At 39.9% G+C, this 18,814-nt stretch overlaps 4 protein-coding genes across 8 annotated transcripts in view; all 4 read right to left on the bottom strand.

The window, feature by feature from the left end:
• Positions 1-6,980, bottom strand: part of abi3a (ABI family, member 3a) — a 16,129-nt gene extending 9,149 nt beyond the window's left edge. For all 5 annotated transcript variants that reach the window (XM_083566999.1, XM_083566997.1, XM_083566998.1 and 2 more), the window contains exons 1-2: positions 6,787-6,980; positions 4,478-4,648 (exon numbers count right to left, since the gene is read on the bottom strand). In XM_083566999.1, the coding sequence (XP_083423125.1) occupies positions 4,478-4,648; positions 6,787-6,918 (303 nt within the window). In that variant the 5' untranslated portion in view covers positions 6,919-6,980. The remainder of the gene's footprint in view (positions 1-4,477; positions 4,649-6,786) is intronic.
• Positions 6,981-8,435: 1,455 nt separating this feature from the next.
• On the bottom strand, positions 8,436-10,028 carry LOC310740347 (Ig-like V-type domain-containing protein FAM187A; the record flags this gene model as incomplete). Its single annotated transcript, XM_083567021.1, has 1 exon — positions 8,436-10,028. One exon carries the CDS (start codon positions 10,026-10,028, stop codon positions 8,709-8,711), a length of 1,320 nt encoding a protein of 439 aa, XP_083423147.1. The 3' UTR covers positions 8,436-8,708.
• On the bottom strand, positions 8,436-13,242 carry dnaaf19 (dynein axonemal assembly factor 19). The gene is made up of 3 exons (XM_083567067.1): positions 13,030-13,242; positions 12,351-12,480; positions 8,436-11,318 (listed from the first exon to the last, which is right to left on the bottom strand). The coding sequence occupies exons 1-3, from the start codon at positions 13,170-13,172 to the stop codon at positions 10,842-10,844; spliced, it is 750 nt and encodes a 249-aa protein (XP_083423193.1). The 5' UTR covers positions 13,173-13,242; the 3' UTR covers positions 8,436-10,841.
• Positions 13,243-15,159: 1,917 nt separating this feature from the next.
• On the bottom strand, positions 15,160-18,433 carry rpl23 (ribosomal protein L23). Its single transcript, XM_083566323.1, has 5 exons — positions 18,278-18,433; positions 17,603-17,686; positions 16,242-16,370; positions 15,548-15,661; positions 15,160-15,291 (listed from the first exon to the last, which is right to left on the bottom strand). The coding sequence occupies exons 1-5, from the start codon at positions 18,288-18,290 to the stop codon at positions 15,209-15,211; spliced, it is 423 nt and encodes a 140-aa protein (XP_083422449.1). The 5' UTR covers positions 18,291-18,433; the 3' UTR covers positions 15,160-15,208.
• Between the last annotated feature and the right edge of the window lie 381 nt (positions 18,434-18,814).

The raw sequence follows: 18,814 nt of genomic DNA on the forward strand, positions 1-18,814 counted from the left end.
TTGCACGTAAAAATTATTGCATTGAACCAAAAGCCTTGTACCGAAACCTTTCAATATAAATATGTGTACCGTTACCACCTTAGTGTAGGTATTATTAGGTATTGTGAGGTATTATGAGGTGTTATTATAGGTATTATGAGGCATTGTGTAGGTATTATAAGGTATTGTGAGGTATTATGAGATGTTATATAGGTATTATTAGGCATTGTGTAGGTATTATAAGGTATTGTGAGGTATTATGAGGTGTTATATAGGTATTATGAGGCATTGTGTAGGTATTTTGAGGCATTGTGAGGTATTATAAGGTGTTATTATAAGTATTATGAGGCATTGTGTAGGTATTATAAGGTATTATGAGGTATTATGAGGTGTTTTATAGGTATTATGAGGCATTGTGTAGGTATTATGAGGCATTGTGAGGTATTGTGAGGTGTTATTATAGGTATTATGAGGCATTGTGTAGGTATTATGAGGCATTGTGATGTATTATAAGGTGTTATTATAAGTATTATGAGGCATTGTGTAGGTATTATAAGGTATTGTGAGGTATTATGAGGCATTGTGTAGGTATTATGAGGCATTGTGAGGTATTATAAGGTGTTATTATAAGTATTATGAGGCATTGTGTAGGTATTATAGGGTATTGTGAGGTATTATGAGGTGTTATATAGGTATTATGAGGCATTGTGTAGGTATTATGAGGCATTGTGAGGTATTATGAGGTGTTATTATAGGTATTATAAGGCATTGTGTAGGTATTATAAGGTATTGTGAGGTTTTATGAGGTGTTATTATAGGTATTATGAGGCATTGTGTAGGTATTATGAGGCAGTGTGAGGTATTATGAGGCATTGTGGGGTATTAGGAGGCATTGTGTAGGTATTATAAGGTATTGTGAGGTATTATGAGGTGTTATATAGGTATTATGAGGCATTGTGTAGGTATTATGAGGCATTGTGTAGGTATTATGAGGCATTGTGAGGTATTATGAGGTGTTATTATAGGTATTATGAGACATTGTGTAGGTATTATGAGGTATTGTGAGGTTTTATGAGCCATTGTGTAGATATTATGAGGTATTGTGAGGTTTTATGATGTGTTATATAGGTATTATGGGGCATTGTGTAGGTATTATGAGGCATTGTGAGGTATTATGAGGTGTTATTATAGGTATTATGAGGCATTGTGTAGGTATTATGAGGTATTGTGAGGATTTATGAGGCATTGTGTAGATATTATGAGGTATTGTGAGGTTTTATGATGTGTTTTATAGGTATTATGAGGCATTGTGTAGGTATTATAAGCCATTGTAAGGTATTATGGGGCATTGTGTAGGTTTTATGAGGTATTGTGTAGGTATTGTGAGGTATTATGATGTACTTCTAAGTATTAAGAGGTATTGTGAAATAATATGAGGTACTACGGGGTATTATAAGGTACTGTGTAGGTATAATAAGGCAATGTGAGATATTATAAGGTATTGTGCAGGTATTATGAGGTATTATGAGGTATTATGTAGGTATTAAGAGGTATTATGAGGTGTTATATAGGTATTATGAGGCATTGTGTAGGTATTATGAGGCATTGTGAGGTATTATAAGGTGTTATTATAAGTATTATGAGGCATTGTGTAGGTATTATAAGGTATTATGAGGTATTATGAGGTGTTTTATAGGTATTATGAGGCATTGTGTACGTATTATGAGGCATTGTGAGGTATTGTGAGGTGTTATTATAGGTATTATGAGGCATTGTGTAGGTATTATGAGGCATTGTGAGGTATTATAAGGTGTTATTATAAGTATTATGAGGCATTGTGTAGGTATTATAAGGTATTGTAAGGTATTATGAGGTGTTATATAGGTATTATGAGGCATTGTGTAGGTATTATGAGGCATTGTGAGGTATTATGAGGTGTTATTATAGGTATTATAAGGCATTGTGTAGGTATTATAAGGTATTGTGCGGTTTTATTAGGTGTTATATAGGTATTATGAGGCATTGTGTAGGTATTATAAGGTATTATGAGGTATTATGAGGTGTTTTATAGGTATTATGAGGCATTGTGTACGTATTATGAGGCATTGTGAGGTATTGTGAGGTGTTATTATAGGTATTATGAGGCATTGTGTATGTATTATGAGGCATTGTGAGGTATTATAAGGTGTTATTATAAGTATTATGAGGCATTGTGTAGGTATTATAAGGTATTGTAAGGTATTATGAGGTGTTATATAGGTGTTATGAGGCATTGTGTAGGTATTATGAGGCATTGTGAGGTATTATGAGGTGTTATTATAGGTATTATAAGGCATTGTGTAGGTAATATAAGGTGTTGTGCGGTTTTATGAGGTGTTATATAGGTATTATGAGGCATTGTGTAGGTATTATGAGGCAGTGTGAGGTATTATGAGGCATTGTGGGGTATTAGGAGGCATTGTGTAGGTATAATAAGGTATTGTGAGGTATTATGAGGTGTTATATAGGTATTATGAGGCATTGTGTAGGTATTATGAGGCATTGTGAGGTATTATGAGGTGTTATTATAGGTATTATGAGACATTGTGTAGGTATTATGAGGTATTGTGAGGTTTTATGAGGCATTGTGTAGATATTATTAGGTATTGTGAGGTTTTATGATGTGTTATATAGGTATTATGGGGCATTGTGTAGGTATTATGAGGCATTGTGAGGTATTATGAGGTGTTATTATAGGTATTATGAGGCATTGTGTAGGTATTATGAGGTATTGTGAGGTTTTATGAGGCATTGTGTAGATATTATGGGGTTGTGAAGTTTTATGATGTGTTTTATAGGTATTATGAGGCATTGTGTAGGTTTTATAAGCCATTGTGAGGTATTATGGGGCATTGTGTAGGTATTATGAGGTATTGTGAGGTATTACGAGGTATTGTGTAGGTATTATGATGTACTTCTAAGTATTAAGAGGTACTGTGAAATAATATGAGGTACTACAGGGTATTATAAGGTACTGTGTAGGTATAATAAGGCAATGTGAGATATTATAAGGTATTGTGCAGGTATTATGAGTTATTATGAGGTATTATGAGGTATTGTGAGGTATTATGTAGGTATTATGAGGTATTATGAGGTGTTCTGCAGGTATTATGAGGCATAATGTAGGTATTATAAGGTATTGTGTAGGTATTATGAGGCATTGTGAGATATTATAAGGTATTGTGAGGTATTTTGTAGGTATTATGTACGTTGATGTAACAGAACAGTTAAAGAGTAATGGAGGTGTGAGGTAATGATGTCGCATGACATTAGCCACATTAGATTAGCCACTTCCTGAATCACAGAAAATTTCTTCCTCTTGTCTCTTTACAAAAAGAAGTCTCGTTTCAAAAGCAGAAGAAAAAATTTTTTTGTTTTAATCTATTACGCCTTTTCTATGTAAATAGATTTCTTCAAACTTTAGTGTAACATCTGATTAGCGCTAAACGGACTGAGATCTGGGACTCAGTGTGTGCACCCAGGACTGTGTGTCTGAGCATTTCCACAGCACCCTGAACACAATGCAGAGCATCAATCAGGCTAGTGCTTAGCCTCTAAGCGCTGGAACACACTGGCCCTTTCATTTCGGCTGGGGGAGAGAGAGAAAGAGAAAAAGAGAGAGAGAGAGAGAGAGAGAGAGAGAGAGAGAGAGAGAGAGAGAGAGAGAGAGAGAGAGAGAGAGAGAGAGAGAGAGAGAGAATGAGAAGGGGAGAGAAAGAGAGAGAGAGACTCAGGTGACCCGGTTAAGCAGGACGAGCACGGAGTTTTCTGGAATGTGCCCGAGTGAAAAGATGGCAGAAAAAGGGGGGAGGAGGAAATGAAACATTGGCCTGAGTCCAGCTATGGATCCCGTGGGAAAATCCAGAAGAAAGAAAGGAAGAAATGTAAATCTCTGTGACGTTTCAGTAGATTGTATGAGATGGTATTAAAAAGTATCAAGTAATAGAGACTAATTTTAACACCCCAACATATGGCAGCACGAAGCTGCACGCACAGTCAAAGGAAGCACCGATCTTCTTAAGTCAATGCGGCAAAAGACATCGTCCTGTGTACGTCTGGAGCCATGCAACTGGTGCTCTTCTGACAACGTGTGCAGCCTGTCACTGAGCTCTCCTTACACGTGTTTCTCGCAGGAAACACCATGATCTCACTTCTGCACCCACCCTACTCACCAGATGCTGCACAAAGGTTGCTGCTCAAAGGTTGCTGTTTAACAGCATTTCGGGGTGAATCACAGAAGGTGCTTTACACGCTTCGAATAGAAGACACATTTCAGAAGTGTCAGGAACGCTGGAAGAGCTGTGCTGCTGTGCAAGGGGACTGTTTTGAAGGTGATAGTGTGTAAACGTAGATAAAATACTTTCTCGACACTTTTTAAAACCACCATGTATATTTAAGCTCAGAAGAACATCAGCAGTGTTTTTATAGCAGGACCACACAGTGAGTGTGATGCTCTTACCATTCCGATGAGGTTGATGTTGGACTCAATGTGACGGAGCTGCGAGCACTGAGCATCCAGCAGTTTGAGTACGCTGGTGGCTAGCGTGCTAATCTGGTAGGCCACGCTCGCTAAAGACTGAGTGGTGAAGGCCTTGGTTTCCTCCAGAGCTTTAATCGTATCTCCTCCTGCCTGTGGAGCACAGAAAGCCAAACTTAGCTTAGCATAACCATCTCTATCTCTAACACACACACACCAGTCACACACAGGGACTATAAATCTATCACACACACACACACACACACACAAACACATTGTACATATATGTACATTTTCACCACTTTTTAACATAAACATGACCAAAAGTTTGTGACCACCTAAACGTATCCTTCTTTTTGAACATCCAATTCCACATTTAGTCTCTGTTAGTCTTTTATAACAACCTCCATAATCTTCTGGGAAGATGTTTCACCAGAAGTTCCTGTGCCTTTTCTTCAAAGATCTTCGCTGTTGTATAGAATATACATTGACGTGGATTTGATGTGGATTCACCACTCAAGCTGCTGCTTCCGGGGCCCTTGAACAAGGGCCTTAATAATACAAGGGCCTTAACCCTTAACTTCGGGAAAGAGCATCTCTCAAATGCGTAACTGTAAATATATGAGACGATTTGATTATAATTTTTCCAACAAAAAAAAAACAGTTGGAAGTGTTAGTATGCTAACACTTCCAACAGTTTTGTTTTTGTTTTGTTTTTGTTAAATTGAATTGAATCCATTTTCATCATTCCAGGGTCTTGGTGCCAAATAATCATTAGTGAAATGTATCTAGTGTGCAAGTGCTCAAAGCTAACTTCTTTCTAACTAGCCGAGTCGCTAGTTTTTTAGAGAGAGAGAAAAGTTCACAAAGAACAATGTCGTTTATAGTGAGGGTTTCCAAAGGTTCATGTTTCCACAGGTTCTGAGTGAGAGCACATTTCACTTCCTGTCAGCTGCATTCGCAGTTTAACTCCAGTGCAACTGAAAACAATAAATAAATAAATAAATAAATAAATAAATAAATAAATAACATAACATAAATAACATAAAATAAATAAATAAAATAAAATAATAAGCTCCACCATACACCAGACGTATCCTGGGTCCTATGACGTATACTGAGGATAAATGTATCCTTACGTTAAACGACAACTTATGCCTTTAAAACACCAAAACCCAAAAAGAACACAGTCCACTGGATTGGTGATGTTTGAACGTCTCAATGTTTTCGAGTTCCTTTAGCGTGAGGGAAGAAATGTCCGAAATTAGAACTTTACTTCCCACTTTAGATTCATGGTTCATTTAAAAACTTTCTAGTTGCTTTCCAGTCAGATCAGTGTCTGACCCCAGTTAAGCCTGCAAAGCCTTTCCACATGGTGGTGACCTGAAAGCGTCTGAGAAGCACCTCACTCTGTATTCAAGATCTATTCTTCTCTGTGTTCTTCCTTTTTTAGGTGTCAGATTTTAAAGGTTTTTTTGCACTTTGTCTCATACTGTTTTAGGATCTTCGTCACAGGATCATCATCAGATTTCTTTTCTCTTTGACGTTAATAAGACAAAAGAAAACACTCAGGAAGAACGAAGAACAAACCCACTATGTGCTCACACTGGAGACTCCTTCCCCTAATAAACTCCATTTCATAATCAGCTTTAGCGATATATATATATATATATATATACGATTCCTGGGGTAAATCATTACTATAGGAGCAATAAAGTTTTTGCTATACTTAGTCAAAATTATGTGGACACCAACCCACCAGAGCGCTCACGTCTTCTTGGAGAACGTTTTGGTCCAGAATCTACATGCTGTTACAAACAATAATCTGTTATAGCTGCGTTACCTTCTCAAAAGTCACACTTAGGAACTAAAATACTGGTGTGATTAAATGATTTAACACACCAACAGACTTTTCCACATCTTGTGGAACATCTGGTTGAGTGCTCTACCTTCCTTGTTGGTTCTGCATTGTTGGTGTTCAGCGTTATTTGGTGTGGATTTTGCATTAGGAGTAATTTAGAAGATCAAGTATTAATGATCCACTGGTGCACATTTAGAACTGGTGATGTTTAGGTGTAACAGACAGACTACATGTAGAAGATCCAGGTTTGATGGCACCACGCAACAGACAAAAAAAAAGTTTTTTTATACGAGAGAATGTTGAATTTGGACGTGTGTGTGTGTGTGTGTGTGTGTGTGTGTGTGTGTGTGTGTGTGTGTGTGTGTGTGTGTGTGTGTGTGTGTGTGTGTGTGTGTGTGTGTTATTCGAGAATAACGGTGAAGGGTCTCACCTGGAGGTAGCTGCTCTCGCAGTATTCGGCTACATTGCGCAGGTTGTTGTAGTTTTCCAGGAGCGCATTTCGTGCGTCTGGGGCTTGCTGAAGGATGGTCGTGATCTCCTCCGTACAGCTTTGCTCCTTCATCGCTGTTCGAGAGACACAGAGAGACAATAAGAGAAAGAGAAAGTGTGTGTGTGTGTGTGTGTGTGTGTGTGTGTGTGTGTGTGTGTGTGTGTGTGTGTGTGTGTGTGTGTGTGTGTGTGTGTGTGTGTGTGTGTGTGTGTGTGTGTGTGTGTGTGTGTGTGTGTGTGTGTGTGTGTGTGTGTGTGTGTGTGTGTGTGAGCGTGCAGCTCCGGAAACTCCGTCTGCAGAAGTGCGCCTGTGGGCTCGCGCTGCGAAAGCAGAAGCGGAGACGCGTCATCTAACACACACACACACACACACACACACACACACACACACACACACACACACACACACACACACACACAAGTTCATCAAAACTGCACAGACCTGCTTTATAAACTTAAATGTCATTTTTCTAAATGCCACGTGACACCATTAATGGGTAAAGGAGTCGGTTCATGAAGCGACTCAAACGAGTCATAAGACTCCCTCTGTTCAACTTCCCTATAATGCTGCAATTTAAAGAGTCGGTTCAGTTTAGACGATCGATTCACTGGCTCTAAATCAGAATCAGAATCATTTATTGATTTTATAGGGCAATTGTTTGGTTGCAATTGATCACAGTAAAAGATCAAAGCAAAGATTAAAGTACAAATACAAATATATAAACAAATATACATATTAAGGTATGTATTAAGTGAATCGGAACGTGTAGCAGCATGAAATTGTAAAAACCAGATTCCAAAAAAAATACATTAATTATTATTATTATAGAAAATGACCATTATTAATATTATTATTATTAATATTATGGTTATTATTATTATTATTATTACTGCACTGAGTGATTCGATTCACTTTAACCAAATGATTCAAATCAAAACACGATCCGTCAAATAAGTAGCAAGAAGATGTGTCCAAATGTTTGTGGACAACCAAACATAAGAAAGTTATGTGCTTCTCGGAGCATCCCGTTCCATATTTAGTTTCTGTTTGCCCTCATAATAAACACCACCCATCTGGGAAGATGTTCCAAGATGTTGTGGATATTTGTTAGTATAGTCAGGTACTGATGTAAGTGAGGTGAAGATCCCTGGGGTGCAATCACTTTTGAAACTCTTTGTTCAATAGGGTTTACAGATCTATAGCAGGAGATCTTACACACCTTCCAACCCAGATCTTCATGGAGCTGGATTTGTGCAGTGGAGTTGTTATTGGTCAGTGTATATTACACTTAGTAGTAGTTGTAGCGCCCCCTTGCTGAGATTTTGTGGATTCTTTTACAGCTGCTGCACGTTTATATTTCATTACTTTCATAATAATGAGTTATAATTTGCTCTTTTCCTTCCACAAGGGTGTTTTAACCCAAAATAATTTCCAAGAAGCTACATTTTATGTCCACAGCACCAATTTTGACCATCTATGAACTTCCACTCATCCAGATGAACAAACTGAACTTCCAGGTGTAACTGCACTTACTGAACATTATTTATTCACATATTAGATGTTTAATATGCAATACAAGTGGTCAGTCATTTATTTATACAGCTTTATTCTACCATAAAATGTATTTCATTAAATTGTTTAGTATTTATTTGTACCATAAAAACATAAAAACATGACACACAAGTTGGCAGATCCTGAATCCGACTAGGAGAAGCACGGTCCTGCCGAAATGTGCATTTTTTAAATATTGGAAATATTAGGTCATACATGTTCTTATATAAAGTCATAAATTAAACGGTGTGTATGATAAACTATAAAACATAAACCGTGTCAGTAAAAGCTACTGATATGTTCATTAAAAGCTAATCTGAGGCCCTGCTGATCTGCTCTGCGATCAAGTCGCAAATAAATCGAACAGATGTAACGAATACGAAGGCGACGGTGAATCCGGCGTAGAACATCAGGATGACTTTGAGGCCGAAGAGAGCGTCCGGGTCGCCGATGCTGCGCTTGCGTCCGAGTCGTGTGTACACCCCGAGTCTGATCTCGCCAGCTTTTTTGCCTTGGATCCAGCAGTAGTACGTCCCTTTGTCCTCCATTCTGACTGGTCTGAAATGAAGATGGTGACCCACATCGATAAACACACGCGGGTTGGTTTGCATTTCTTTCATATACTGAGAGCGATAAAGCGGCGTAGAGCCCCGATCCCACGCCACCGCGTGCTGGGGTCTCGCTTTGGGACAGGACAGGATGAGATCGGTGTTCGTTGGGTGGTTATGGTAGTAGACCTGAAGTCCTGGAGAAGCCTGGTTGCTGAAAGCAAGGAACTCCAGCAGGGCTTGTCTCTGTGGATTCGACGGAGGTTTTGAAGGGCAGAACGATTCGCAACTTCTGACACTGAACTCGGCGCCGTGTTCGACGCCGCTCATCCCGAAGTGAGGAGGAACCGCCGAGGAACCGCATGACGTCACGTTTTTGTTCTCTCTAAGATAACGTACTTGTAGATATTGGCTCATGATGTAACAGAGCCCGACTCGGACCTGCTCGCCCTGGACGTCGCACCGGTCGCACACGGACCATGGCCAGTGGCTGGTAAACACATGAAAGTGTTCACTCGGATCCGATTTGAGGTCTTTTGGTTGTTCAATGATCCAGGGGAAGAGAACATTTCGAACGACCTGAACGTCTACATCGTAGCCGTAGAAGAACTGCCCCGAAGCTGTTCCACAGACGTAATGCCCAGAGTCGCTCTGTTGAGCCCTGAAGATGAGCAAACTGAACAAACGAATAGAAAAGCGGTCGTGAAGGTTCACTTCTCCTCCGATTCTCGACGGATCCGTTATGATGGTGCCCGAGAAGTCGGTGAGAACTTTGGTGTTGTCCGTACCGAGGTCTTTCTGATAGTACCACACGACGGCTAGAACGTCCGCTGGTTTACAGTGACACGGCAGCTCCACAGTCATGTCAGCCACGTACGCTGCGATATCGAAGACGAGGAACGCAGGACACGATCTGGTAGTGAATATGTCCTCCTTGTCCTCAGGGGCTTGATAAGCACCCAGTAAGAGAGGACACAAGAACAGGAACAGTGGTTTAGGAGACAATTGCATGTTGAAGCTTCTTCTGAAGGAGTGTTTTGATTTGAAAGAATGGTTTGTGCCACAGAATTGTAGTGATGTCATCGTGTCACTCTACATTCATTTGATTCGAATCATCGCTTGTTTTTTTTTAAAAGTTTTCAGAGGAATCACAATCAGGCTCAGATACTCGCCGATGTGGAGACGATAAATGAGAAATAATTCGAGTATAAATCACCTTCCACATAAGGAGCTGAGCAAAATAAAATAAATAAAAGTATATGAAACTAAAATAAATTTTGTAGTAATTATATATAAAATATTTGTATTGACAGTTTAATTCTTTTAATCATCAATAGAATAGGATTATTTCACATTTAATTTCGAAATATTTTCAAGACTAGTTTTGTTACACGCCAACAGATGGCAGCACGGGGCTGCACGCACAGTCACAGGGAGCACCGACCTTTCATAATTGAGTGTGGCAAAAGACATCATCCTGTGTACATCAGAAGCTGTGAAACCGGTGCGCTTCTGCCCACGTGTGCACAACGGGCTCAATTCACACGTGTTTTTCTCCAAAAACTACATGATCTCACTTTCACACTCATCCTACACGCCAGATTTGGCTCGTGCAGACTTCGCAACTTCCTGAAGATGAAGATTCAGCTCAAAGGTCGTCGTTTTTGACAGCGGAGATCCGGTGGGAATAGCAGAAGGTGTTGGACACGTTCCATTTTGAAGGTGATGGTGTGTAAACGTAAGTAAATGAAGTACTTTCTTGTAAACAGAGCGAAACTCGAAACTTTTTGATGCCACCTCATATATAAACTGTTTTAACTTAAATGCTGAAAAACTCACCAGATCTTTTTTTAATATTAAAAGTTTGTCCATGAATCTAATCAGCATAAAAACTATTCACATTTTCCCCACTCCATACTTTACCATCAAACCCCTGATCATCTCCCCTTCCTGCTCTGTGTTTTCCTCAGTCCGTTTCTCAAACTCTGCAGATGGTTCCTTCTGGCTCTGAGGAACCCGAGGAGCACCGGCAAGGCTAGAACACTTCTCCATCAGGTTGTGGAAGAGATGCTTGCACACACCTCTCTCCTTTTCACTGAGCAGGGACACGTTGAGGCCAAAGCGGCCCGTGAGTGAGAGTCCCTGCAGCACTGAGATCACGTCTGCTTCGTCCCCAGGCTTCAAACACTCACACAGGACCGTCAGAAACTCGCCCAGGAGCCCGAATATCACCTCAGTGTGGAACATCTCCTTGATGTTCTCTCCACCCAGCCTGAGCAGGAGAGCATACTTCTCCTCGGAGCTTCCCTTGAACCTGCGCCAGTCCCGACTCAACTCCGAGGCGCTCCGAGGCAGCGACTCACACAGTACCGACTGAAACAGCAAACATGCATCACGTCATTTCTACATCAGATCCCACACAGAAATCATTCATTCATAACAAGAGCAGGACTCGTGTTTATTATATTATTCCTGTTTCATCATTTCAAACCTTTTCTCATTTTATACATAATATTATATCATTACACGTTTTTTTATTATATTCCTCATAAAATCATTTTATAAGAATATTATTAAATAATAAAAAATGCACGATATATATTAATAATACAATATTCATATAAACACAAATAAAAATTATTATAATAATGAATGATTCGAATAAATCATTTGGGTATGTTTTATAATTTAGATATATATTTTTTTCTAAATCTATTCTTCCTAATAGCATTTTATTAAAATATATGTATATTTAATACAATTATTAAAATACAAAATATATCATAAATTATGATAATATTTTTACCTCGTAATTTCTATTTATTATTCCAAAATAAATAAATAATTTCATTAGAAATAGTTATTTTATTACACTCTTTTAAAACCCTTATATTATTGAATTTTTATTTACTGAATTCTTTAATCACTTAAAAAAAATATAATAATACAATTTTTTTTTTAATACACACTTTTAAAACCTTTATAATATTAGATTTTTATTTTTATTTACTGAATTATTTAATTATTTTAAAATAAATAAATAAATAAAAATTTTAATTCCATGTAAGAAGTAAGATTTTTAATAAAATTAAATATAGTAATAATATAATATTAATAAAACAGTTATAACGCTTTTACAGATGTGGTTATAAACAAATGCTTCTGATTGTTTGGACTGATTTCTATCAGATCGATATTTTATACCTGATTCGATCTAATTGTTGTATTTTTTCATGCTTTGTGTGAATATGAAGTGCTTTAGAGTCGTTTATTTCCAAGCTAAATTTAAAGCTTCGTTTTTCCGGCTATGGATCCTGTTGGATAGACGAAGTTTCAGTAGGAGAAAAGAGAAAGTAGTGTTTAAAAGACGATAAATGATCAACATAAACACCAATCCGTCCGGACCTGCAGTGAGTCCGTGTTGGTGGGATTCGTTTGGGTCTTCACAGTGCTGACGGGGTTCCAGGGCTGATTCCGTGCAGTGTTCTTGTCCTTTTTCTCCAAAGGCTTTAGGTGAGATGCCTGCACAATGTCTCTGAAACATAACAAAACACACAGCAACACGTTCCATCAAACTTCATCAAACCACAGACACTGGTGTAAGCAGGACGTGAGATAGAAGATGCATGTCTCAGGTACACAGAGAGATTTTTTTGTTTTTAGCAGAAATTGATGACATCATTAACATGGGGGCTCAGTCATGGAAGGAGTCTCCAGTTTCAGAAGAAGAGCTGCTGCCAATCTCCAGGACCAAAAGCGAGATTTGGAACCATTAAGGTAGGTAGACAGGTACGATGTCTTCAATGTCCATTTTGGAAAATTCGATGTGGTGTAAGAGAATTCAATCACAACTTTTCAGGATCAAAAGTTTTACGAAGCTCCGCCCCCTGATCGCTTTCTAAAGTGATTGACATGAGGCGCATCCTATCACAAACCAGCATTCTTGATGCCGAATTGTTTTTTTTCTTAGCAGTGTAATAATTCAGTCTTTTTTATTTTATTATATTTATCATGTTATATTACAGATTGTGTCTATAAATTAGGACAATTTCATGCAGATCCAAAAGGAAAACGTGTCTCTTACCGGAATTCTTCATAAGTAGCCACTTTTTGGTGAATTGCGCGGAATTTGGCGTCGTTTTCCCTCTGGTACTTTTGATCCGCTTCCACTGCGCGTTTCAGCTCCTTTTCCAGAGCCGAGAAATCAATAGCGTCGAATTTCTCCATGTCTGAGAGCGTTTCTATCGGAGCTTTCGGGTTTTATTGGGTTTGTTTATTGGTCACCATGGCAACCACAGCGCTGTAACCCCGCCCAACTCAATCCCATAACTAACACACACGCACACACGCACACACACACGCACACGCACACACACGCACACACACAAACTCACGTGAAACATGTGCAAGGAAGAGGTGATTTGGCGCCCCCTAGTGTTGACAATTAAAACGGTTTAATAAAACAATTCTTGTTAGATTGATTATTTATATTTCTTTTTTTTTTTTTTTTACAATTCCAATATCTCCCATCTACACACTGAGCAGGGGCCTCACTCAGGGGTCCATCAGCTGCATCTTGGTGGTGCTTGGATTTGAATAAAATTGTGTCTATCCAAATGAATAGAATCATTTGGATGAATCCTTGATGCCCTTCAAGTTCTAGATATAAAATCATTTTATCAATTCCTGCTATTATAACCTTCACTCTTCTGGAAAGATGTTCCACTAGATTTTTTAGGTTTAAAAATCTTTGTATTCCTAGTTAAAGAAGTGACTGGAGAACATCCTGTCCATCCACAGACTCATATACAGTTGTGTATTCGACTTTGAGGGAACAGTTTGAGTGAGAAGCAGAAATTCCTTGAAAAGGCAGGTGTTCAAACACTTTCGAATCACCTCTAAACACCAGGACTTTGCGTTTCCTCTCCTTCCATCTCTGTTTGTGAGATGTTCTGATTGAAGGAACCTGATAAAGGAAGCTGAAGTGCCTCAAAGTCTGTGTCTGAGCTCTTTATTCCAGCAGAACTGAAGCAGTTTGGAGAGAAAGATGGACGCGATTAAAATCTGCACACGTCCGAGGATTCGAGTGAATTTTGCACGAAGGTCACAGATTCATCCGTCACCAGCTTCCTAGTGAAGATAAGATCAGCTCATCTAATCAACAAAATCCCATCAACACGAAAGTTCATTGTTCTGGTCAAAACCATCCAGATCTACTCAAATGGCTGATTTTCAAGTTCTTAATATAACAGACCACAAAAACAACAACAAAAAACCTCGTCTTTTCATGCTCCTGAGATACCACCAAACCAGTCCCATTCTCCTTCCCAGGAGTTTGACTAATCCTGATCTCTGAATCAGAATCTCAATCTTCATTTGAGGACCACTTAATGCAGATGAGGATGTTCTCCATATGAAAAGCCTAAAGGCACAGCCATGAGGTTCCTGTAGAAGACCAAACTGAAGAACCATATTTATCTGGACTGTAATTAATAAACATCAAATTAGTGCTGCACGTGACATGACCAGTTTTACACTCATTTGCATCAGTGAACAGCCGAGAACATTAACGATGAGAGAACTTTATTGAATTCTGTGTGGAGGATGAGCTTCTTCAGTTTGGTTCCTCTTGAGGTTTCTACAGAAGTCATCACTGGCTCACTTGGTACAGGGAACCTTAAAATTTTGAAATTAGAAAAGAGAAGGAAGGAGGGAAAACTGAAGAAAAAGGCAATACAAAAAAAAAGAGAAACGAGAAAAAACAGAGGGAAAGAAAAAAAATAAATAAAAAAAATGCAGAAAAAGAATTAAGAAGGAAACCAAGAAGGAGAGGGAAAAAAGGTATACAATTCAGGAAGAAAAGAAAGTAAAGATAGAAAACTATAATCGTCTCTTCTTTCCTCCCGTACCCCCAGTGATGTTTGGAAGCCGTGGTCAGCGCACATGATCAGCCATGATACAGCACAGAGGGTTAAGGGCCTTTCTCAAGGGCCCAAGAGTGGCAGCTTGGTGATATTTAACCACTGCATTCTCACCTCCCCCAAAACACACTGGAGACATTAAACACTTGAATCACTGAAATCTGTTTAGGAGCAAATAGAAAAAAAAAAATGGCAACAAAAAACCTGAAGTGCAAATGTGAAAAACGTGAATAAAACTGCGACACTTTAATGAGGAAATCAGGAGGTAACGACACTAATGAAACACACGAGCATTGATGGACTTTCAATATTTTATTGAAAAGGCTGAAGCCGAGTGAGAGCTCAGGCGATGCTCCCGGCGTTTGAAGCGATCCTGGGCCACAGATCTGCACACTCCTTCGCTACGGGTCCTGTTATCGCTGAACCTATTAAACAAAAGAAAAAGATAAAAAAATTACAGCTGCACCAGACATCAAACAGTGGAACAGTCTGGAAGACGTTCTTTTGTTCCATCACGGATTGAGGTTGAACAGTACGGTGTAAACCTGCCACCTCACCCAAGAGTGACGGGTTTGGCTGTTCCCTTCCACGACAACTCCCTCAGCCACGTGTGGACGGAGCGAGTGCTTTTTAGAAGGGGGGGGGACGACGAGGACGTCCTGCCGTGATAAACGCGCTCACCTTTCATTTCTCCTTTGTTGTTCACTATGACCCCAGCGTTGTCTTCGAAATAGAGGAACACGCCGTCTTTTCGCCGGTACGACTTCCGCTGTCGTATCACCACCGCCGGATGCACTGCAACGCAACAACAAGCTCGTGTTGGTCATATCGAGGACACGTGAGACGCCACGTTCAGTCGAAGCGTGCTTGTGGGCGGAGCTAGCGACAAAACTGAGGAAAGTAAATTTTTTTATTTACTATTTCAAATAGAATTACGGGTGAATCAAATCCAGATGTCGATTTTTCCAAATTATATACGGTGTGGCCAAAAGTATTGGGACACCCAGCCTTTCTAGGAGATCCAAACCTGTTCAAGCATTACACTGCACCTGTGCACAAAGCCAGCTTCATGAGGATACGCTGGTTTTGGAGCAGAAGATCTCCCTCTAGAAAGCTCTAAACCCTCAACCCTCTCTCACACCTCCACAAGCACACTTCATAATCTAATAGAACATCTCCACAGAGGAGTGGAGGATATTACACCAGCAAACTGAGATGATGTTTAGAAAGAACTATAGTCAGATATGGTCATGCTCACAAAGCTGAATAAAATGATTGACAGGAGGCTCATCCAATCACTAAATCGTACTCAAGAGATCTTCCAAAGTTAAAGTAGATCTATTAAAGGGGTGATAGAACATCAGAAGAGACGTACCCTTCTTCCTGAGCTCTGGCTTGCCTTTCTTGACCGTGGCCATGACCATGTCACCCACACCTGCAGCAGGAAGCCTGTTCAGACGGCCCTTGATGCCTTTGACCGAGATGATGTACAGGTTCTTGGCACCTGATGAGAAAAAAGCACAGTCAGTATAGACCAGAATGGTGAGAAGATCCACTGTATAAAATCTAACGAAGTAACAGTGTTCCATCACGGATTGAAATTCAACAGCACAGAATTTATCGCTGCCATCTCACCCAAGAGTGACGGGTTTACTATTTCCTTCCACGACAACTCACTCAGCCACTGAGCAGACCAAGCAAGTGCTTTAAAGAAGGAGTTCAGACGAGACCAGAACACAGGAATAAAAGATGAGAAAAAAAAAAAAAAAAAAACTACCAGTGATAAACTCCAGCTTTATATACTTTCCTACCCTGATCCTGGAGAACCTCAAATTTCAGAAATCTGGTCCTGCAAAGCCCTGGCTTTAAAACCCAGTTATCCCAAAGTAGATCCTTCAATCTGTTTTCCAAACCTTAAACCTAAAGATCTTCCCAACCTTGGTCTTGATGTACACCAGGTTTCCAAACACCAACCCAAGAACACACATCCTCCTAAGTCCTGGAGAATCTCCATATACTTTCCCTGACCTCATTGAAAAGAAGCTCGTTTCAAAATTCTGCTCCTGCAAAAGCCTGGCTTTTTACCACTGATCCTGGAGAACTTTAGGTTCTCTCAAAGCAGTACTTTAACCTACAATCTCCCAAATGTAGTTGGTAAACCTGGACCCTCAAACTGGTCCAGGTTTCCCCAACCTTAATCCAAGAAAACCCCAGATCTCCCCCAACAAGATCCTAAGGAACACTGGATTTTCCAACTCTAACCCAAAAAAAACCCACAGATCTCCTCAAACTAGATCCTGGAAAACAAAAGTTTTCCAAATCCCAAACCAAAAGAACCCCAGATCCGAAAGAACCTCAGGTTTCTTTACCCTAACCCAAGAGAACCTGTTCCTCCCAACCACAATACAGGAGAACACCAGTTTTCCCAATCCTAACCCAAGATCTTCCAACCTAGGCCCTAAAGAACATCAGGTTTGCCAACCTAAATCCAAGAAAACCCCAATTTGCTCCTGTAGAACCTGGAAATCCCCCCAAAGCTTAACCTCAATGCCATCCCTTGTCCTACAAAACATCAGGTCACAAAAGAAGATCCACGAGAACCTACAATCACCTGCAGAACACTAATGTGCCCAGGAACCGACAAGGTGCACGTGATCAGCACCAAGACACAAATAACAGTCTGGATACAGCCATGAACATCATAAATCTGAAGCTCACACTCCATGGAGAAGTTACCTGTGTTGTCTGCGCAGTTGATGACCGCTCCAACTGGGAGACCCAGCGAGATGCGGAACTTGGCTCCAGAAGAACCTCCACGTCCTGAAAGAGAAGAAGACCACCACCATCATCTTAAAGCAGATGATTCTTGTAGACCAACACACGTGTTCATACATGACATGAAATCACTATCATTCCTAAAACAAGCCCTAAAACCCTCCTCCTCTCAGACACGAACCTCCTGATGAACATTTCTGAGGGAACTTAAATATTGCCCCCCTAAAACCTCCCCATGATGATGAAGACTAAAAGCCCATGCAGCTTCTCTGAGAATGCTAGTTTCCTCCCGCGCGCAGCTAGCATGCTAATCTCCTTCATATAAAAAAAATTCCCCTCAGGTTTAACTTAAATACTTATTTTTTAACAAACACAAATAAAAAAAATAAACATCTCAGACCATCATGGTGACCCCAAGCTCGGTTTTAGGGTTCCTCGTGAAGACCCGAACCGCCATCCATTTACAAACCCGGTCCGAATCGAAGCGGTTTTTTAATCAAATTAAACCGTTTTTTTTATCAATATCCACCAAAACATCTCCCACAACACTTCCTAAAGCATTAACTTTTCCCAAAACACGGTTTAAACGCGTCCATTAGTGCGGATTAAAACGGATTCCACACTCCGGATCTTTACCTCTTTTAGACATGGCTGCCGGAAGGGTAAGAGGAGGGAGGCAGAAAGGAACGCTGGGAAATAGCGTCGCGCGCACCACAGAGAGCAGCGCTTCCGCTCCAGAGCTTCTCAGGACCCCATGTTCGTGTGTGTGTGTGTGTGTGTGTGTGTGGGTGGGTGGCCGCTACATTTGCCTGATCAATAATACATCTTTTAAACGGTTATATTACAATTTATTCCATTCCTTAATTATGTGAATGTGTTAAAAGTATTAGATGGATGTCGAATCCAACTTAACTCTTGGTTATAACGCGATATAAGCGTATTATGTAGACAAAGCAACTTCAAAAGCATTTTTTTAAAAATCTACCCATTACATTAAAAAAGAGTAGAGATGACAGAAGATTTTGAAGATGGAGGTTCACAAGCCATTGGTTTTGATTCTTTAAATAATCTTCTTTAATGGGATTCTCACATTAGGGGGCGGTACAGCAGATCATCCGTCTCCATACCCGCCCTGTCCTCCACATCTGCCTCTGTCACACCAACTACCTGCAT

This window comes from Silurus aristotelis (genome assembly GCF_946808225.1).
Source record: "Silurus aristotelis genome assembly, chromosome: 17".
In the NCBI taxonomy this organism is placed as follows: domain Eukaryota; kingdom Metazoa; phylum Chordata; class Actinopteri; order Siluriformes; family Siluridae; genus Silurus; species Silurus aristotelis.

What these genes read in the sequence shown, in the direction of transcription:
- dnaaf19 (XM_083567067.1), bottom strand. Translation starts at nt 13,172, where the DNA reads ATGGAGAAATTCGACGCTATTGATTTCTCGGCTCTGGAAAAGGAGCTG. An exon ending in GCTACTTATGAAGAATTCCG is followed by an intron (nt 12,481 to 13,029) that starts GTAAGAGACACG and finishes GTTATGTTTCAG; the next exon opens with AGACATTGTGCAGGCATCTC. An exon ending in CCAACACGGACTCACTGCAG is followed by an intron (nt 11,319 to 12,350) that starts GTCCGGACGGAT and finishes TTGCTGTTTCAG; the next exon opens with TCGGTACTGTGTGAGTCGCT.
- rpl23 (XM_083566323.1), bottom strand. An exon ending in CAACTGCGCAGACAACACAG is followed by an intron (nt 16,371 to 17,602) that starts GTAACTTCTCCA and finishes TTTTCTCATCAG; the next exon opens with GTGCCAAGAACCTGTACATC. An exon ending in GCCAGAGCTCAGGAAGAAGG is followed by an intron (nt 15,662 to 16,241) that starts GTACGTCTCTTC and finishes GTTGCGTTGCAG; the next exon opens with TGCATCCGGCGGTGGTGATA.